The sequence below is a fragment of the Electrophorus electricus genome, chromosome 18, assembly GCF_041902795.1.
Source record: "Electrophorus electricus isolate QZ-2024a chromosome 18, ASM4190279v1, whole genome shotgun sequence".
In the NCBI taxonomy this organism is placed as follows: Eukaryota; Metazoa; Chordata; class Actinopteri; order Gymnotiformes; family Gymnotidae; genus Electrophorus; species Electrophorus electricus.
In genome coordinates this window covers 5,647,692-5,666,547 of record NC_137514.1, presented here as the reverse complement: position 1 = coordinate 5,666,547, position 18,856 = coordinate 5,647,692, and the positions used below count along the sequence as shown (strand labels likewise).

The 18,856-nt window shown below is 49.4% G+C and overlaps 3 protein-coding genes across 8 annotated transcripts; 2 read left to right on the top strand and 1 right to left on the bottom strand.

Annotated features, from left to right (window-relative positions):
• The first annotated feature begins 716 nt into the window (after positions 1-716).
• btbd3a (BTB (POZ) domain containing 3a) lies at positions 717-7,680 on the top strand. Of its 3 annotated transcripts, XM_027013781.3 has the most exons (5): positions 717-1,042; positions 1,786-2,029; positions 3,588-3,678; positions 4,168-4,286; positions 4,531-7,680. In XM_027013781.3, the coding sequence occupies exons 2-5, from the start codon at positions 1,866-1,868 to the stop codon at positions 5,561-5,563; spliced, it is 1,407 nt and encodes a 468-aa protein (XP_026869582.1). In that variant the 5' UTR covers positions 717-1,042; positions 1,786-1,865; the 3' UTR covers positions 5,564-7,680. The 3 variants fall into 3 exon arrangements, with proteins under 3 accessions (XP_026869582.1, XP_081557858.1, XP_035390752.1); XM_035534859.2 differs by lacking the exon at positions 717-1,042 and having other exon boundaries at positions 1,994-2,074; XM_081701732.1 differs by lacking the exons at positions 717-1,042; positions 3,588-3,678 and having other exon boundaries at positions 1,888-2,029.
• esf1 (ESF1 nucleolar pre-rRNA processing protein) lies at positions 7,677-15,498 on the bottom strand. Of its 2 annotated transcripts, none has more exons than XM_027013776.3 (14): positions 15,358-15,498; positions 14,030-14,565; positions 13,531-13,862; positions 13,022-13,135; positions 12,782-12,891; positions 11,973-12,125; positions 11,684-11,798; positions 10,630-10,783; positions 10,282-10,455; positions 9,782-9,906; positions 9,027-9,126; positions 8,810-8,895; positions 8,564-8,713; positions 7,677-8,248 (listed from the first exon to the last, which is right to left on the bottom strand). In XM_027013776.3, the coding sequence occupies exons 2-14, from the start codon at positions 14,520-14,522 to the stop codon at positions 7,985-7,987; spliced, it is 2,370 nt and encodes a 789-aa protein (XP_026869577.2). In that variant the 5' UTR covers positions 14,523-14,565; positions 15,358-15,498; the 3' UTR covers positions 7,677-7,984. The 2 variants fall into 2 exon arrangements, with proteins under 2 accessions (XP_026869577.2, XP_026869578.2); XM_027013777.3 differs by lacking the exon at positions 15,358-15,498 and adding an exon at positions 15,117-15,307.
• Positions 15,418-18,855, top strand: ndufaf5 (NADH:ubiquinone oxidoreductase complex assembly factor 5). Of its 3 annotated transcripts, none has more exons than XM_027013782.3 (11): positions 15,418-15,986; positions 16,072-16,112; positions 16,261-16,324; positions 16,514-16,561; positions 16,671-16,774; positions 16,976-17,015; positions 17,204-17,401; positions 17,720-17,780; positions 17,874-17,957; positions 18,372-18,454; positions 18,640-18,855. In XM_027013782.3, the coding sequence occupies exons 1-11, from the start codon at positions 15,666-15,668 to the stop codon at positions 18,733-18,735; spliced, it is 1,140 nt and encodes a 379-aa protein (XP_026869583.2). In that variant the 5' UTR covers positions 15,418-15,665; the 3' UTR covers positions 18,736-18,855. The 3 variants fall into 3 exon arrangements, with proteins under 3 accessions (XP_026869583.2, XP_081557859.1, XP_035390754.1); XM_081701733.1 differs by having other exon boundaries at positions 16,211-16,324; XM_035534861.2 differs by lacking the exon at positions 16,072-16,112.
• Position 18,856: the final 1 nt, after the last annotated feature.

Here is an 18,856-nt window from a genome sequence, read left to right as displayed (position 1 = left end):
ACATAACATCACTTCCATACGAACAACCATATACATTGTACATTGTGTATATAAACATTATATATATATATATATATATATATATATATATATATATATATATATATATATATATATATATATATATATAGTACATATATATATATAGTACTATATATATACAGTACATACATTGTTAATATATTTTTGTACATATATAGAATATATATTCCTCTATGCACCCGTTTTCTTTTTCCTCAGTTTGGACAGAGCACTCTCAACCATTTCACTGCGAGTTATACTGTGTATGACTATGTATGTGACAAATAAACCAAACTTGAAACTTCCAGTATTTTAAACCCATTTTAATCGATTAAATTATCTTTATTCATCGAGCATAGAAAACGATTCAAAATTTGCACCAAAAATCGTCCTCTCCAGGCACGGGTACACGCCGGAAAGAGCTAGTTTAGAAAGGGTAAACAAGAGCAACTCCATTACAGTGCATCTACTGCCATCTGCTGGCAAGCATGCATCGGTATGCACGCATACGTCCACGTATGATTTAACATTTTTGATTTCCTCCTGTGACAGTTGCTTATAAAACTGATAACTGCTTCAAGCGAAAACAAACAAACAAACAAACAAACAAGCAAACAAAAAACAAAACAGAAGGCGACTTCTAAACCAATTTATCCTGTATCCGCCGAGAGCGGATGTTTCAAGTGAGCTGAACAAAGCGATGCATGAAGGCCAGTCGCTCGGCCAGATGTTTTGGCAGGCATTCCGACCAAAGGAAGATGGATGGCTTCACACTTCAGTTGGTCGTTAAACTTCCCTAAATTATTCAAGGGTATTCTCTGACGCTATATACTGGCAACCAGTGCTGCATGTCGGAGTATTGCAGCAATTTCTCAGCGATATTGAAGTTGTACATTTGATTCAGTTGTGTCTTGTTTACTGTATACTTTATCTTGCTAAACTGGCTAGCTAGCGCTAGCAGTTTCCTGTGCCAGTGAAACTGAATGGGATTATTATTTAGCTATATGCATGTGGCATTTTGGTAAGTCGTTGTCTTTTGTGTTATAAAAGCGTACTAATAGTGCAGCAGTTCATTTTACTACTGTTGTCAAATCCTGAGATAAGTGGCTAGTTAGCCATGTAATCTGGGTTGCTAGCTAACTAGCGTTAGCTGCGATTATTTCCTGTTGTGGCTAGAAACCACTTCCTAATTTTCCGGAGACAACTAACCGCTATCTTAAGAACTAATTTTGTGTCCACAGGAAACTTAACATGGGTGGGTAGGCGTTACTGGCTACCTAAGCTAGCTAAGTGGGTTTTTAGTTTCGCTGTTTGTGAAATTCTAGCTAGATAACAATGTGTGCAAAGATCTAGCTAGCTCCCCAACAAGTGGTAACATTGCGGAGGTGGTTTACTGACAGACTGGCTAATTAGCTAATGTTAGTCAAGTTGTTTTGATTGCCCTGTAACGGGGAAGAACGTCGTATTAGCTGCTGAAAAAGTGGCACAGATGGAACATTTATGGCTGATGTTGGGGATGTGAAACTGCAGCCAGCTAAACTAGGTTAGCTGGTTTTTGCAGAAAATGCTTGGTTAACTAGATGCTTGTTTGTTTAGCTAATTAATCGGTTGGGCTTGTAAGCGTAATAATTTACAGTTTTAAAGTGCATATCCAGTTCTGGCGTGGCTTTGTTGTCACCTAACTTGCCGACTTGGCTGCCCCACCTCTGCCACACCTCTGCCCCACCTCTGCTACACCTCTGCTACACGTCGGGGTCCTCTCAGGTGAATCTGCGCGAGACACTCTCCTGTTGCTAGGCAGCTTGGCCATGAGCGCGGCGTGAGCACGGGGCACGTGCGGTACGATGGCAGCGGAGCTGTATCCTGCCACGAGAGTGCCGTGCTCGCCTGACTGCGGTACCAGCAGCGCCGCCGTGCAGCAGTGCCAGCAGGACAACATCAGCAACAACAACAACCCCAGCGTCCAGGGCTGCAACTGGCAAGGCCTCTACCCCACCATTAGAGAGAGGTAGGGCCAGTCTCTCGTCAGCCTCTACCCCACCATTAGAGAGAGGTAGGGCCAGTCTCTCGTCAGCCTCTACCCCACCGTTGGAGAGAGGTAGGGCCAGTCTCTCGTCAGCCTCTACCCCACCGTTGGAGAGAGGTAGGGCCAGTCTCTCGTCAGCCTCTACCCCACCGTTGGAGAGAGGTAGGGCCAGTCTCTCGTCAGCCTCTACCCCACCGTTGGAGAGAGGTAGGGCCAGTCTCTCGTCAGCCTCTACCCCACCGTTGGAGAGAGGTAGGGCCAGTCTCTCGTCAGCCTCTACCCCACCGTTGGAGAGAGGTAGGGCCAGTCTCTCGTCAGCCTCTACCCCACCGTTGGAGAGAGGTAGGGCCAGTCTCTCGTCAGCCTCTACCCCACCGTTGGAGAGAGGTAGGGCCAGTCTCTCGTCAGCCTCTACCCCACCGTTGGAGAGAGGTAGGGCCAGTCTCTCGTCAGCCTCTACCCCACCGTTGGAGAGAGGTAGGGCCAGTCTCTCGTCAGCCTCTACCCCACCGTTGGAGAGAGGTAGGGCCAGTCTCTCGTCAGCCTCTACCCCACCGTTGGAGAGAGGTAGGGCCAGTCTCTCGTCAGCCTCTACCCCACCGTTGGAGAGAGGTAGGGCCAGTCTCTCGTCAGCCTCTACCCCACCGTTGGAGAGAGGTAGGGCCAGTCTCTCGTCAGCCTCTACCCCACCGTTGGAGAGAGGTAGGGCCAGTCTCTCGTCAGCCTCTACCCCACCGTTGGAGAGAGGTAGGGCCAGTCTCTCGTCAGCCTCTACCCCACCGTTGGAGAGAGGTAGGGCCAGTCTCTCGTCAGCCTCTACCCCACCGTTGGAGAGAGGTAGGGCCAGTCTCTCGTCAGCCTCTACCCCACCGTTGGAGAGAGGTAGGGCCAGTCTCTCGTCAGCCTCTACCCCACCGTTGGAGAGAGGTAGGGCCAGTCTCTCGTCCAGCATTAAACTGGGATTACGCGTCGGATTGTAGAGTTACGTTTGAGGTGTTAATCTGTGGTGAGTCACTCATACTGTATGATGTAGACGTAGTTAGTCAGCTCACTCAAGCCACCAGACAGGGCTGTCTCTTAATATAAGACAATAAACAAGGAAGACTAGTCCAGCTAATGCACACTTACTCCACAGACCTGTCAGGATTATACTTCATCTGGATCCATTAGACAGCCTGCTCTAGCAGTCACAGGTAGAATACAGCTTTGTGGAGTCTCGTATTTCAGGCCTTACAGGACCAACTGATTGGGCAGTGCTGCTCAGGACGACAGTGGGAGAAGGATGCGGTAGCGGGGCGCGCCGAAGCTCCCGGCCACGGATGGCCGTAGCGTGGTTAGAATTCACACTAGCAACGGCCCACTCGTAGTGATTTGTGTTTTTGAGCTCCAGTTTGAGTGCCAGGCCACACGCTCACAGGAACAGAGCCAGCAGTGTGTAGGACTGCACCATTGTGTGTGAGATTCGGAGGAGCGAGTTGGGGGAGCAAAATGTTGGCCAGACATGAAAGCCCCGTTTGTGTGTCTGTGTGTGTCTCTCCAGAAACGCGGTCATGTTTAACAATGAACTCATGGCGGACGTGCACTTTGTGGTCGGCCCTCCGGGAGCAACACAGAGAGTTCCGGGGCATAAGGTGAGGACATGGAACCCCGTTACCATGACAGCTGAGAAACGCAGCATTTAACCCTCAGCTCCAGTTTTACGGCGACGCTGTAAGAGGGTGTGTGGCAGAGACGACCAGATAACTCCGCCCTGGCTAGCGCGACCGAAGTCAGGAATTCATGTTTTTGCTGCACGTTTTGAGCGTAAGGTCTTTCTCCAGCGCTAACAAGTGAACGTGGGAGTCGTGCTTGAGGCGCTGTGGCACTCAGTAGTGAGAGGGCCCGGGAGGCCATAGGAGGGGCTTAGCTGACCGTGCCTTTGTCCAGCGCCCGCACCACATTTCGCATGCATATGCATTCTTCTGTTACTACAGTATAAAAGTATCTCACCAGTCAGGAATGCTCACCCACCTTCGGTTCACACCTTGTCTGGTGAACAGGAATGCTACTGACCTCCTTACCATGTTAGACGGGATCGATCTCTCTCTCTCTCTCTCTCTCTCTCTCTCGGTCTCCCTCAGTACGTTCTGGCTGTAGGCAGCTCCGTGTTCCACGCCATGTTCTACGGGGAGCTGGCTGAGGACAAGGACGAGATTCGCATCCCCGACGTGGAGCCACCCTCCTTCCTGGCCCTGCTCAAGTAAGAACAGGAGTAGGGCCATGACACACAGGGCCGTCCGGGGAGCCGCTCCAGGGGCCGGTCCGGCACTTCCCGTTACCATGCCAGATTTGACCCACCGGGAGCCTGAGAATTAGCTGGACTAGATTTAAACACCCACATTGTAAACTATCAAATAGAATTATTTCTAGTGCCAATGGAAGGTCTATTTAAAAAAATTTTTCTTTCTTTCTTCCCCCCCCGCCCCGCCCTGGCCTGCGCCAAGGTACATCTACTGCGACGAGATCGACCTATGCGCAGACACCGTGCTGGCGACACTCTACGCCGCCAAGAAGTACATCGTCCCGCACCTGGCGCGCGCCTGCGTTACTTTCCTAGAGACGAGTCTGAGCGCGCGCAACGCCTGCGTGCTGCTGTCGCAGAGCTGCCTGTTCGAGGAGCCCGACCTGACGCAGCGCTGCTGGGAGGTGATCGACGCGCAGGCCGAGCTGGCGCTGCGCTCCGAGGGCTTCTGCGACATCGACGCGCTCACGCTGGAGAGCATCCTGCGCCGCGAGACACTCAACGCCAAGGAGGCGGTGGTGTTCGAGGCGGCGCTGGCCTGGGCCGAGGCCGAGTGCCACCGCCGTGAGCTGCCGCCCACCGTGGAGAACAAGCGCCTGGTGCTGGGCAAGTCCATCTACCTGATCCGCGTGCCCGCCATGACGTTGGACGACTTCGCCAACGGCGTAGCACAGTCGGGCGTGCTGACGCTGGCCGAGACCAACGACATCTTCTTGTGGCACACGGCGGCGCGCAAGCCCGAGCTGCCCTTCATGTCGCGCCCGCGCAAGGGCCTGGCACCCCAGCGCTGCCATCGCTTCCAGTCGTGCGCCTACCGCAGCAACCAGTGGCGTTACCGCGGCCGCTGCGACAGCATCCAGTTCGCCGTGGACAAGCGCGTCTTCGTGGCCGGCTTCGGCCTGTACGGCTCCAGCTGCGGCTCGGCCGAGTACCAGGCCAAAATCGAGTTGAAGAGGCAGGGCGCCACGCTAGGCCTCGCAGTCATCAAGTACTTCTCGGACGGCTCCAGCAGCACGTTCCCCGTGTTCTTCGACTACCCCGTGCAGGTGGAGCCCGACACTTTCTACACGGCCAGCGTGGTGCTGGACGGGAACGAGCTCAGCTACTTCGGCCAGGAGGGCATGACGGAGGTGCAGTGCGGCAAGGTCACCTTCCAGTTCCAGTGCTCCTCAGACAGCACCAACGGCACGGGCGTGCAGGGGGGGCAGATACCCGAGCTCATATTTTACGCCTGACAGCGAGGCAAACCACTCTGCTTTCTGGCAGGGGTAGGACGGCCAAGCGACAAGCTCGTAGAGGACAATAAAACTGTGCGGACAAATGTCAGCGATAGTGCTATCTCACAACCAGTGGCAATGTTCTGAGGGCAGGCAGGTGCTTCTTGTAGTACTTTATTTGAATAGATTTACTCCTACACTACTATCCACACCAAGTAATATCAATGGCAGTAGGGCTGTAATACTTCATGGACTACTGACAGCTAGAATTGTCTAGAATTCCTCAGTTCTCAGTCACTGAACTGTAGTTCTGTGACCTGTCTAAGGGCAAGAACGCCTGGCCTTCGTTTCAGCAGGTTTCAAAGCATAAACGTGAGGCAGAAGGCAATGGAAACACAGTGGAGACACGGGACACTGAGAGGGTTTGGCTCCTGAGGATTGGTTTAAGGTGTCTGGGTCTCCAGCTGTGTTCAAAACAAGTGAGCAAGTATCCAAAACCTCCACAAACACTGATATATTGTTGCATACAAAGCTTTGTTGTTTTAACTTTAAAAAAGGTTTCTCACAACTGAAGTCTTTTCACTACACTTTAACACCCGCGTGATGATGTAATGATGATGTTCCATTCCAGATGCCTTGTATTCCACAACATCTGGATCTTTTAGTTTCACTGTGGAACCACATGTGAGGCGAGTCCGATCGGTGGAGTGCTCTGAGCCTCACTCAGTAGCAGTCAGTTCTATTCAGTTTGCTAGAAGGAAATGGCCAACTGTCAGCACAATCACACACTAAAGAAACAAATATTTAACTGAAGTTTAACTACCAGCAACTAGGCTGTTGCTGTACTAAGAAACAGCTGCCAACCTATTGTTGGTACATATTTTCATACAATATACATGTAAAAATTACTTTGAATTCAATACTTGGCTCTTTTTACACTAAATGCATTAGTGATTTAAATGCAGTTTCTCTTCCCCTCTTCCTGTGAAGGTCTGACTAAATCCTACTCCAAAGGACACTGCTTCAGTGAACATTTTACTGTGAACAGCACAGATTCTTTTAGGTCCGTGGCCTCATCTGATATCTAGCTGGATTTAGAAAAAGTGATAGGACTGCCAGTTCACAGACCGCCAGCAGATGTTTGGCCCAATCACACCAGCCGATGCAACACCAGTCAGTCTTAACGCTAGTCTGGGGTTTGACGGGAGGTTCTACTTTTTGCACCTTTCGTTGTCGATTGCAATGAAAGAGATTAGTAAGATATTAGTAACGGATTAATCTGACCCAGTGCAGAGTAAACCCTAGCCGCTGACCTCTGGGTTCGAGGCTTACAGGCTGTAATTCTGATAGAGGCTGATGTCAGTGCATAAGTGTTATGATTTAAACATTTTGTCCATCAGTCCTGATTATTAAAACGGTCGTTTCCCATTGCTCAGGATGCAGCACGTGGCACAACTGTGTTGCTAGGTTCAGTACTGGAGAGCCACTCCTGCTCCTTCTAACCATGTTCAAGCTCGTTTGTTGGTGATCTAGTGTTCAAAAACCATCGATCATTGGGAATCAAAGCTCACAGGACAGCCAGTCATATTTGTGTATTGTACATGTGTAATGAGTAGAGTGAATAATAACAACAGGCCTTATAACAACTCCTTAAGCATGAGGCCTTAAAATAACTACTTAATAATGAGGCCTTAATAATAACTACTTAATAATAACTACTTGCAGTTGCAGCATTAGAGTTCAACCATTTCTAAGCGTCCAGGACAAAAGTTAAAAAGCAATTATTTGCATCCCCACACCCTTTTATCAGGGCTGTTAAAGGTTGTCTTAGTTTAGATCCGGGGCGGGGTATAGAGCTGGGCTCATTGCAGTAGGTTGCTTACACTTTTTTTAATTATATGAAGTCCAGGGAACGAAGGTCCATAATCAGGAGAGAGTTTCTGGATTGGGTCTACAATCATAACCTGTGTTAACTTGTGAAATAATCTCCTGTTTTGACTGTGTGTGTGTGTGTGTGTGTGTCAGTCTCCACTGCTAATGTGCCTGTTTGTTTTCTGGTGATAAGTGCCACTGAGACTGCTGAATGTCTGTATCGTTTCAACGTAACAAATAAAGCCAGTTTTCCTCCAACCTCAGCACCAGTCAAGTGTGGATTCTTCCCTTTAAAGTGGACACACCTGTTTTTTTTTAATGTTTCATATGAGGGTCTCTGATGTATAAAACTTGATCTGACCACCTTCTTAATAAAAGCATTTGTACAAAAAACACATCACACGAACAAGACGCGCTCCTCACAGCAGAGCACGACAGTCGCTGTGGCAGCAACCCGGTTTAACCCAGTTTCAGGCTATGGGTTCTGATTCTGACCACACACGTGCACTCCAAAACTACCCCAGCCTCCCCTCCCCTCCCCTCCCCTCCTCTCCTCCTCCCTCAGCTCTACTTGGTCCTCTGTTTCTTCTGGGCCTGGAACTGCTGCGTCTTGTTCTTCACAGATCTGATGAGGGTAGAGAGACTAGGGTCCACGGTTCTCTCGTGTTGGTGTGCGCTCTGGAGCGCCTCCTGCTGGCTGCGCCGCTGCCTCTGCTTCTCTTGCAGGATGCTCTGGGTGCCTCTGGTCTTCCTGTAGGCCGGGTCTGAAGGGTCTAGGTTATACAGGTGCGACGTGAACATGGCCTGGAAGCGCGGGTCCTGCACATCCACCTGTTAATAACGGGACAGGGAGCCATGGTTACTACCAAGGTTGCTATGGAGATCCGTGCACCAATACTGCTCCTAATTCTCAGCAATACTTCAATTTACAAGTCAGTTTAAAAAGCCATTAATGACTCAGTCATTAAAGTTCTATGGGTAATGGGTATAAGTAGGTCTGCAAGACTAAACAAAAATAAATCAGTTTATTTCTTAAAAGGTCTTTTGCTCCTCTACTTGAATCATGGCATGTGCAGTGCTTAGCTGTGGTTGGAAAATGTTGCTGAGCAATGTTTGGGGGACAGTTGAGGGATGTTGGCCTCTGACCTGGAAGTTGTCTTCCTCCAGCGGTGTATTGCTTTTCAGAAGTTTTTTCCTCTTCTTCTTGCTCAGATTCTGCTGCTCCACGATCTTATCGTAGTTAAAATGCCTGCGCCCCTCCTCCTCATCGTCCGCCATCAGGAGAGCCATTTCAGCCTGTCCACACACACACACGTGCCCTCTGAGCTTCAAATCAAAGCAGCCAAAAGAGGGCGGTTCTGTAATCGCAGCGGTAATGTCCCTCACGCGTACCTTCTGTTTCTCTAGCTCCGCCTCTTCTTCTGGTGTCCTTTGCTCCTCCCCCTTTTTGCTTCTCTTAGCGTTCCTCTTGGACTTGCCTATTCACACAGTGCAGCGATTACACAATCCGCCCAAGAGTGCGCGCGTTTAACGCAGGAAAAAGGAGCACGAGTGATGAATGGGGAAAAGAAAGGAAATAAGATAAAGAAACTGGACATTTAGGACTCACCCGTGGAGCCGAGCTCTTCAGAGAAGAAGGGGTCACTGAGGTCAACGTCAGGAGGAAGTTCGTCGTCACTAACAGCGACATCAGACTCTGACTCTGCCTCCTAGGATAAACGAAAGAGAGAGACAAAGAATAAGTAGAGGGAGCCGAAGAGAGGATGAGAGAGAGAGAGAACATGGAGACAGAAGTAGAGAGAGAGAGAGAGAGAACATGGAGACAGAAGTAGAGAGAGAGAGAGAGAGAGAGAGAGAACATGGAGACAGAAGTAGAGAGAGAGAGAGAGAGAGAGAGAGAGAGAGAGAGAGAACATGGAGACAGAAGTAGAGAGAGAGAGAGAGAACATGGAGACAGAAGTAGAGAGAGAGAACATGGAGACAGAAGTAGAGAGAGAGAGAGAGAGCGAGAACATGGAGACAGAAGTAGAGAGAGAGAGAGAGAGAGAGAACATGGAGACAGAAGTAGAGAGAGAGAGAGAACATGGAGACAGAAGTAGAGAGAGAGAACATGGAGACAGAAGTAGAGACAGAGAGAGAGAGAAAACATGGAGACAGAAGTAGAGACAGAGAGAGAGAGAGAACATGGAGACAGAAGTAGAGAGAGAGAGAGAGAACATGGAGACAGAAGTAGAGAGAGAGAACATGGAGACAGAAGTAGAGACAGAGAGAGAGAGAAAACATGGAGACAGAAGTAGAGAGAGAGAGAGAGAGAGAACATGGAGACAGAAGTAGAGAGAAAGCGACAGAACATGCCGCATTTACCTTCTTTCCTTTCCTCTTCTCTTTCTTTTTCTCTTTCTTCTTTTCCAGAAACTCCTCCCATGGAGTCAGTTTGTCTCTGCCTTCTAGCTTCTTCTTCACCAGTTTCTCTGTGGTCTCCTTCAACCCTGAACAACAAACAGCAACAAACACAAAAGCGATCAATAAACACATCTAGGCGGCGGACCTTCTGGAACAACACAACATCCAACAAGGTTCCGACAGGAAATGACACAGAAGACGGAAAACCAGGAGCTTATCCAGGCTCATGAATCAGTCTGATCAGAGCGATCAGACGACTCAGGGGCTTGAGCGAGCAGTGAGGGCTCGCTGGCTAAGGTGCTGGGCTTGTGATTGGCAGGCTGATTGAAGTCACTCTCCCTTTCCATCAGACATTACCGACCTCAGAGAACACGAGGTCAGCGTGCGGCGCTGCAGCCACCTTGGGCGTCTAAACGTGAACGCTTGGCTTGGCTCTTGGCGCGCGCTGGCGACGACGGTACCTGGCACCCACGTGACCTCCATCTCCATGGCCTGGTCCTTCGCTTTTGCGTCTTTGTCGCGGAGACCCTGTAGAAGCTCGCGGTATTTAGAGATCTGCTCCTCCTCCTTCCTTCCCTTCTTGCCCCTCTTCGTCTTCTCTTCTTCTGCCAAACGCTCAGCCGCCGGTGCCGCCTCTGATAGGGACATCACGGAGCTCAGCTGACAGAAAGTGGCATTTTTTTGCTAATAGGACAAACGGCACCAAAACTGCAATTCACTAATTTATTTATCTTAAAATAAACGTGCCGTGTCCTACACCAAAGCGTCTGTTGTGTTTGTAGGTGAAGCTGCGACGTTCACCCGCTCACCCTCCTCCTCTTCCTCAGCTCCTCCTCCCTCCTCCTCCTCACTGGATGAGGCAAGGTAGGCTCTGAAGTCCATGTCGAGCAGCTCGTCTTTCTTGAACTTCCTGCTGAGGGCGGTCACGCGTTCGTGATCCGTCTCGTCCCACGTTAACTCGACCTGGAGACGGGGCGCATAATCCTGAGCAATACTGTAGGAGAGGAATGCTGCTCACGGCACGTTCACAACTCCTGTGAGCACGCAGCCGAGCCACTCTCCAGCCATGACATTCATAGCCGTGACGCAAAGCCGCATCATTAGATTCATTAAGCTTTCAGAGTGCACCATTACTCATTTCTGAGACGGTACATAGTATAGACCAATTTTTCAGAGCGACTAATCTGTTCCATTGTAATTCAATGCAAAAGAGCAGCAGGCCACTACAGTGTATAGAGGAGTAGTCTGTAAACGTCTGTAGGGGTTAGGCCTCGTGTAAACATGTGGAAATGTCTGTAGGGGTCAGGCCTCCTGTAAACATCTGTAAACATGTGTAAACGTCTGTAAACGTGTAAACCTCTGTAAGGGTTAGGCCTCCTGTAAACATCTGTAAACATGTGTAAACGTCTGTGGGGGTTAGGCCTCATGTAAACGTCTGTAAACATGTGTAAACCTCTGTAAGGGTTAGGCCTCCTGTAAACGTCTGTAAACACGTGTAAACGTCTGTAAACATGTGTAAACCTCTGTAAGGGTTAGGCCTCCTGTAAACGTCTGTAAACACGTGTAAACGTCTGTAAACATGTGTAAACCTCTGTAAGGGTTAGGCCTCCTGTAAACGTCTGTAAACACGTGTAAACGTCTGTAAACGTCTGTGGGGGTTAGGCCTCCTGTAAACATCTGTAAACATGTGTAAACGTCTGTGGGGGTTAGGCCTCGTGTAAACGTCTGTAAACGTGTAAACCTCTGTAAGGGTTAGGCCTCCTGTAAACGTCTGTAAACATGTGCAAACGTCTGTGGGGGTTAGGCCTCGTGTAAACGTCTGTAAACATGTGTAAACCTCTGTAGCGGTTAGGTCTCGTGTACCTTGGCAGTAGTGTTTGAGGCGGAGCTGAACAGTCTGGGCTTGTAAGTGGAGATGTCCACCTCCGACGCTCTGTCCTTGGGTTCGTCCTCAAAAGCGACCTCGTCGGGGATGAACCTGCAATCAGAGACACCGGGGCAGCCGCACCGTTTAGAGCAGAGGAACAGCGTGTGCCTTCTCCTCACTGCCTCCCCACTTATCGCTGGCAAACGGTCGGTACCCCGGCACCGTTCCTTCTTCTCTGCCGCGCCATTTCCTTCCGTTCACCGTTAGCACTTGGCGGCGTCTCACCTCAGGTCCAGCGTGGAGCGGCTGCTCTCGTACTCGAAGCCATCGCACTCCTCGTAAATGCTGACGGCCGTAGCCACGGAGTCGCACTCCACCACGGCGTAGTAGTACCGCAGGCGTTTGAACTGGTAATCCCGCACCTTCTCTCTGTAGAGCCTGACAGACAACGAAGCCGCCGCCTTTATCGACAACCACCGACCCGATGTAATGAAGCTCCGCTCGTCATCCCGTGTATTTTAATTTTTTTATTAAGCAGACGCTTACATATTTTGCAGTATGACAGTACATGTGCTGCCTGACCTAGGTGTCACTAGAACCCGCAAATTTGTAAATACAAACACACTCATTTGTTCTGAGTAGTTCTTGAAGACGTGATGTTATATGTTTGTAACATCATTAGCCATGAAGTGACTTAACCATGAAGCACAACTGAACTCTGTTCCTGGGATCTTGGGACTGGGAGTTGGGCTCATAGCTACCAAACTAAAGGAGGGGTGTTATTGCAAGAACACTAGACACCACCACAATACTTTAGGTCCTCGGACTAATAAGCCTTACAGCGCTGGAAACAAACGCGGCCTAGAAGGCTCTGCATAAGGTAAACAAGATGTAGATCTGACGTACGCAAAACACACCTTAACATTGGGCTGGAAAACAACATTCAGGACTTTTATACTCTCAGTCACTATGGTGGAAGGTAAATCCTCACACTGCCATCCAGAATAACTAGAAAAGTGTTGCTCAAAGTTCACACATGTGGTGTGTCTGTGTAGTGTAGTGTAGTGTAGTTTGTGTGTGTGTGTAAACAGTACCTTTGTTCCTCAGTATCTGCATCGGGGTCATCTGGGAGGCTGGTGAGTTCCAGTGGACCCCGAGTCTGTTCTGCATCCATCCGCTCCTTCCCAAACTCAGAGGGGTAGATCTGAGAGAAACATACACATGCACACAATAAGATGCATGTATGCAAACATACAGGCATCAAAACAGCAGTGGACCTACAGCAGTGTGTCTCTGTGTGTGCGTGAGAGAGAGAAACACTGGGAGAACATTACCGTGACGGACAACACCACTCCTCCTTTGGGTTTGAAGGAGCTGAAAAGAGCCAGCAGGTCTTTAGCTTTGATCCGGTCCCAGTCCATATTACACACCGCCAGCCGCCGACTTGTCTGATAACACACACAAACAAACACACACACACACACACACACACAAAACACATGCCTCAAAACACATGGTTCAGCAACTGCCTGTGAAACTGCCCCACAGAAAGCATGGCATGCTAGTTGACCTGCATGTTTGGTCACTGTAAGACATTTAAATGTCTCACGACCTGGTTTAGAGGCAACTAAACATTTTAATATCAACAGATGTTGCACAGGACAAATGAAGGACAGATTAAAGGAAAATCCATTAGCAATCCTTAAACTCAAACCTTAAAAGCACTATGTGCAACAGAAACATTCAATATTAAACACATTGCACCTTTAAAGGCATAAAAGTTTACTTATAGGGAAAAAATGAAAATCATCCGCTGTGTGAAAGTAAAGCGTGAGCAACTAACCTCCTCGGAGCGTGGGGCGTCCTTCCACATCTCCCCCCAGTCGTGCTCAAGCTCCTCCTCCTCACGACGAAGGTAGTCCTCCACCACCTCATCATCATCATCATCGCCACCACCATCTTCCTCCTCTGAGCTGGTCTCGATGTTGCCTTTCCCTCTGGCCAGGTCGGGGCCACTGTCCCTGTCGCTTTCATCTTCATCCTCCTCCTCCTCTTCCTCCTGCTCACCATCGTCTTCGTCACCAAGGTCCTCGTCATCAGCCACGAGTCGTGCTCCCTCGTCAGTGTCACGATCTTCTTCCTCATCACTGTCAGACTCGAGGTCATCATCCTTTCCTGTGTAAACGAACAAGAACAATTTTTTTTTTGTTATTCGGTACGTTTGTTTGTAGTTACTGACCTTGGTCGCGAACCTTTAATTAAATCCCTGTGTTAGGCAAACACAACGTAGGTCTAATCGTATGGAAACTTCATACGGGTGAAGCCATCCAAGCGTTCCTTACCTTCAACATCTCCCACTCCTGCTTGCTCTGCTGTTGTAGCCTTATGCGTCTTCACAAAATCTTTGCGTTCTGAAGCCCTTTTGTGCTTCATTAGCACCTTCTCAGATGCATGCTCCGCCTCTTCTTCAGGCTCCTCCTCCTTTCCCTGTCCGTCTTCGAACTGAGGCTCCTCTACTCCTTCCTTTGCTTCAGGTTTCTTCTTCTTCTTCTTCTTCTTCTTCTTTTCCTCCTGCTGCGAGTCTTTGCCTCCATCGGACTGCTCAGAATCTGAAAGCTTGTAGAAGCGTTTTAGGTCCTCCGTGGACGTGTGGTTGACAGGACGCCCGCGCTTGTCCACTGTGTATTTCAGTTTGAACCGCTCGTCGTGGAACATGGACTGAAAGCGCTTGTCAATCCGGACCCTCCGGTCCACATCCGGCATTTCCCAGAAGCGAGGGTCCTTGTTGACCCGGGCAAAGCGCTCATCGCCATTCGGCTCTTTCTTGGAGGACATGGTGGCTAGGGGGAGGAGCTCTACAGGTCTACCTTAACCGGTCCTGAAGACAGACAGAAATATGAGCCAATCATATTACGTTTACATGATAGGAACGCAACGGGTCATAATTAACCTACTACACACTGCGAGTGCCATATGTCTATATGCAGAATAGTAAATAAAAAAACCCACTGCTGAACTCTAGATATAACAATTAAAGATAGGTAAAATGTTTACTTTTCTGAGACTATTTAAACACTATTCACCAAAACCCAACCAGAAATCGGTCAGGGTGCTCACAACACACACACACACACACACACACACACACACACACACACACACACACACACACACACACACAGTGCTTTGTTAGACGACTCATTTCCAAATTGTACCTTTGTGATAACAGTATCGCGATAACAATTAGAAAACTATGTACTAAGCAGCTATATTCCACTCGGACGGAAAATAATCGCAAAAAGATACCTTCCGCCTCAAACATTCTTCCTTAGTTCTACATACGCAAAACTTCAAGGAAGTAGTATGAACTACTAAAAACCTATGTGAAGTATTAAGATGGTAAAGTAAAGGCTTTAAGCGCCAACACACCGCATTAATACGCGCTCTGTCGTGATAACTGACCCAGCGTTAGCTGAGCACGTTAGCTAGGCAAGCACGGCCGGCTAGCTACCATTACATTAGCCGACTCCTGCTACTAGATGTTGCCAAGCAGGTTAGCGCACTCAAACAACAGTCTCATCCGCTGGTTGCAAAATAATACGTCGTTTTAAACGAAAGGTGAAACGACGTAGCTGGAGAATAAAAGAGCACAACATGTAAACACACTCACCAGGAGGGTAACTACACGTGGTCTCCCGTCATGCCTCTAACCACACCCCGTGTACCGGAAGCTAGGAGGCTCAGAAGTACCCGCTTACTGTCTCTGCGTTGCTCTTTTTATCTGACATTTTGTCGTCTTTATTAAGTGTTGTGTTGGAGCCATCCAACGTCTAATTGCTTTAATCTAATTGCTGGGGTGACACTTTGACGAGGCTTGCTCGGCAGTGATCTGGTTCCCAGTACACCAATGCTGGTGTAGCTGGTGCGAAAGGTCATCGTCGAATGGAGGAGACATGCTCATGAAAGTACAGCCGAATTATGAATAACATATTCAGTAGCCGCGCAGTGTGTGGCGCTTGTCTCAGCCAAAGCGTCCTCCGATGGGTCGGAATCAGAGCCCCCCAGTTCGGTCCACCACTCCGGGCTCGGGCACGGATGCACACTGGCCACGGTAAGCTTACTGGAAGCGGTGGTTTTTACTGCCCGAAGCGGCCCCAGCGTTGCCTGACCCCGCAGAGACACGTCTCCGGGAGACACGGGGGTACGATGAACGTGTTCGACAGAAGCATGAAGAGAAGACAGAAGACGTGGGCTTCGCGTTTACCGGAGCACCACGAGTACGACTACCTGCGAGACGAGGTCAGGCCGGCTCCGGGGGGCTCCGGGGGGCTCCGGGGGGCGCCGCAGCCTCGCCGCTGTCGCTAAAACCTTTCTAATGTTTCAGGTCGGAGGCAGAGTTGCGGACAGAGTGTATGATGTGGCGAGGTAAATACGGTGCATGTTTTTAAAACTGTGGCCCGGCAGTAATGCATTTATGTAGAAGTAGCTGTTTGGCTTCCAAACGCAGTGGTGTGTCTCTCCAGGATTTGACTGATAACCGCAGTCACCATGACGACTTGTGATGTGTCCACAGGACGTTCCCGTTGGCGTTGGACGTGGGATGTGGGAAGAGCCATATCGCTGAGCATGTCAGCAAGGTACGAGTTACCTGTTCTTCCTCTCAGAGCTGTACATCGGTTAGTATGAGAGACACCAAGGTCCTGGGATCAATCATTGATAAATACATATACGTCTTCTGTATAAGTGTAAATATAATGAGTATTGATGGAAGCTTTCTGCTGTAAAACCAGAATAGGTTATGCATTCAGGATGTTTCTTCTTCCCAGGACATAGTGGAGCGACTTTTCCTCATGGACGTTTCTCATGGCTCATTGGTAGGTGAAAACATGAGACCGTCTTATAGCTTACAGACCAAACTGAGCCTGAACTGGCTGAGGTGTGCTGAGTCTGTGCGTGTTTATGAAATCGTATCCGACGTCTCAGATGCGGAAGAAAGAGTGCGAGATGCCTACGCAGTGTGTGATGGCAGACGAAGAGTTCCTGCCGTTTCGGGAAAACACTTTTGACCTGGTGGTCAGCAGCCTGAGGTACGTTCCTGTTCACTCAGTAACAGGTTACGTTAGTAAGTACTGTACTGTTAGGATTTGTGTAATATAATAAGATGAAAGGAATTAGCTGACTTTGTTACTATGTATGTATGAGGTAGTAAATTTTTGATGCTATCCGTGTGTGTGTGTGTGTGTGTGTGTGGTGGTGGTGGTTCTGGTTTGTTTTTTCCGTCCCCGTAGCATGCACTGGATCAACGATCTTCCTGCGGCTCTACGGCAGGTACCGCGTGTCCTGGATCTGCCCTCCTCCTGCAGTTGTTCTCGGGAGGGGCTAGCCCTGGCGTAACCCTGCTAAGAAGGGCGCGCCGTATATTATCGCGCCGTCTGCTGGCAGTACGTTTAGTGCCGAGGCCCACCGGTGAAGAACTGGTATTTTCTTGTGCTGTCTACCTCTCCCTTACGAGCCAGATCCATGGTGTGCTGAAGCCGGATGGCGTGTTCATCGGGGCGATGGTCGGGGGGGAGACCCTGTATGAGCTGCGCTGTTCCCTGCAGCTGGCCGAGCTGGAGCGGGAGGGCGGCTTCTCGCCACACATCTCCCCCTACACGGCTGCCGCCGACATGGGCAACCTGCTGGGCCAGGCCGGCTTCAACATGCTCACCGTGGTCAGTGTTTAGGCCGGCTTCAACGTGCTCACCGTGGTCAGCGTTTAGGCCGGCGTCAACGTGCCCACCGTGGTCAGCGTTTAGGCCGGCGTCAACGTGCCCACCGTGGTCAGCGTTTAGGCCGGCGTCAACGTGCCCACCGTGGTCAGCGTTTAGGCCGGCGTCAATGTGCCCACCGTGGTCAGCGTTTAGGCCGGCGTCAACGTGCCCACCGTGGTCAGCGTTTAGGCCGGCGTCAACGTGCCCACCGTGGTCAGCGTTTAGGCCGGTATCAACGTGCCCACCTTTATACGGTACCCAACTGTTTCTGTTTGTCAGGATGTTGATGAAGTCCAGGTGCATTACCCAGGGATCCTGGATGTCCTGTACGATTTACAGGGTGTGTTTCAGCATCGCCTTCCAAACATATTAATGGTCAAAGCACAAATCAAGAACAACACTTGTGTCTTATTGTTTGTGTCTCATGTATAAGGTATGGGTGAGAGTAACTGTGCATGGAACAGGAAGTGCCTCTTGCACAGAGACACCATTCTAGCGGCAGCCGCCATTTACAGAGGTGAGCGCGAGAGGAAGTGAGACCTTATTAGTGCAGGAGCCATTCACACAAACAGCAGCGTTTCCCGCCACGTCTGGGACTCCGGCCTAGTGTCTTTAAGACAGATGTCAAAGCGGAACACGCATCACTTAAGACAAACTGTGATCGCAGGTGTCAAGTTGCAGCTGAGCTTGCGTTAGTCATAAGGCACTGCCGTGGAACACAGAACCCTCTTCATTTTGGTTATCTGTCAAATGAACCTCTTCCGTTTATTCCAGTAGCCTAAAAACCTAAACCGGAAATATGTAGATCTGTAGACCAGCCTCGCTCACATTCGTAGTCTAATAGCTTAACTCATATAACTCAAATCTTTACTACTTGCATTATTCCTCTATTTTCTATCACAACTGACTTGTTTCATGGTTTTTGTCTTAGAGATGTATGGTAACGAGGACGGATCTGTCCCCGCTACATTTGAGATCCTCCACATGATTGGCTGGAAGCCTCACGAGTCACAGGTGCGTTGCTCTGGGTTGACCAGTCACTACGTGCATGGTCAGTTTTCCAGAAATAGATTAAAGCCTTTTAATGAGAAGCAGAGATGGAGGAAGCGAAGACAAATGCTGTTACGCTCCAGTAGCTCATCTGCATCTCTGCCTTCTCACAGCAGCATTTTAAAGCCTTTACTCTTTCCTTGTTTCAGGTAAAACCTGCTCAAAGGGGCTCTGCAACTGCATCGTTTGGAGAATTGTCAAAGATCAGCCAGCCACAGACCAGCAACAAAACAGACAAACCCTAGTACTACCAGACTACCCTCCCAATCTAGTCCATGAACGTGAAAATGTACTTGAACACTTTTTTTGTAGAAATTTCCCAAACGTTTTTCCCACCTGTTGCATAATAAAACACTCAAACTGTTG

Coding starts and splice junctions, on each gene's coding strand:
- btbd3a (XM_027013781.3), top strand. CDS start 1,866: ATGGCAGCGGAGCTGTATCCTGCCACGAGAGTGCCGTGCTCGCCTGAC. Junction 2,030..3,587: donor TACCCCACCATTAGAGAGAG/GTAGGGCCAGTC, acceptor GTGTCTCTCCAG/AAACGCGGTCATGTTTAACA. Junction 4,287..4,530: donor TCCTTCCTGGCCCTGCTCAA/GTAAGAACAGGA, acceptor GCCTGCGCCAAG/GTACATCTACTGCGACGAGA.
- esf1 (XM_027013776.3), bottom strand. CDS start 14,522: ATGTCCTCCAAGAAAGAGCCGAATGGCGATGAGCGCTTTGCCCGGGTC. Junction 12,892..13,021: donor GAGTGGTGTTGTCCGTCACG/GTAATGTTCTCC, acceptor TGTTTCTCTCAG/ATCTACCCCTCTGAGTTTGG. Junction 11,799..11,972: donor CGCTCCACGCTGGACCTGAG/GTGAGACGCCGC, acceptor CTCTGATTGCAG/GTTCATCCCCGACGAGGTCG.
- ndufaf5 (XM_027013782.3), top strand. CDS start 15,666: ATGAATAACATATTCAGTAGCCGCGCAGTGTGTGGCGCTTGTCTCAGC. Junction 16,775..16,975: donor CTGGTGGTCAGCAGCCTGAG/GTACGTTCCTGT, acceptor CCGTCCCCGTAG/CATGCACTGGATCAACGATC. Junction 18,455..18,639: donor GGAAGCCTCACGAGTCACAG/GTGCGTTGCTCT, acceptor TCCTTGTTTCAG/GTAAAACCTGCTCAAAGGGG.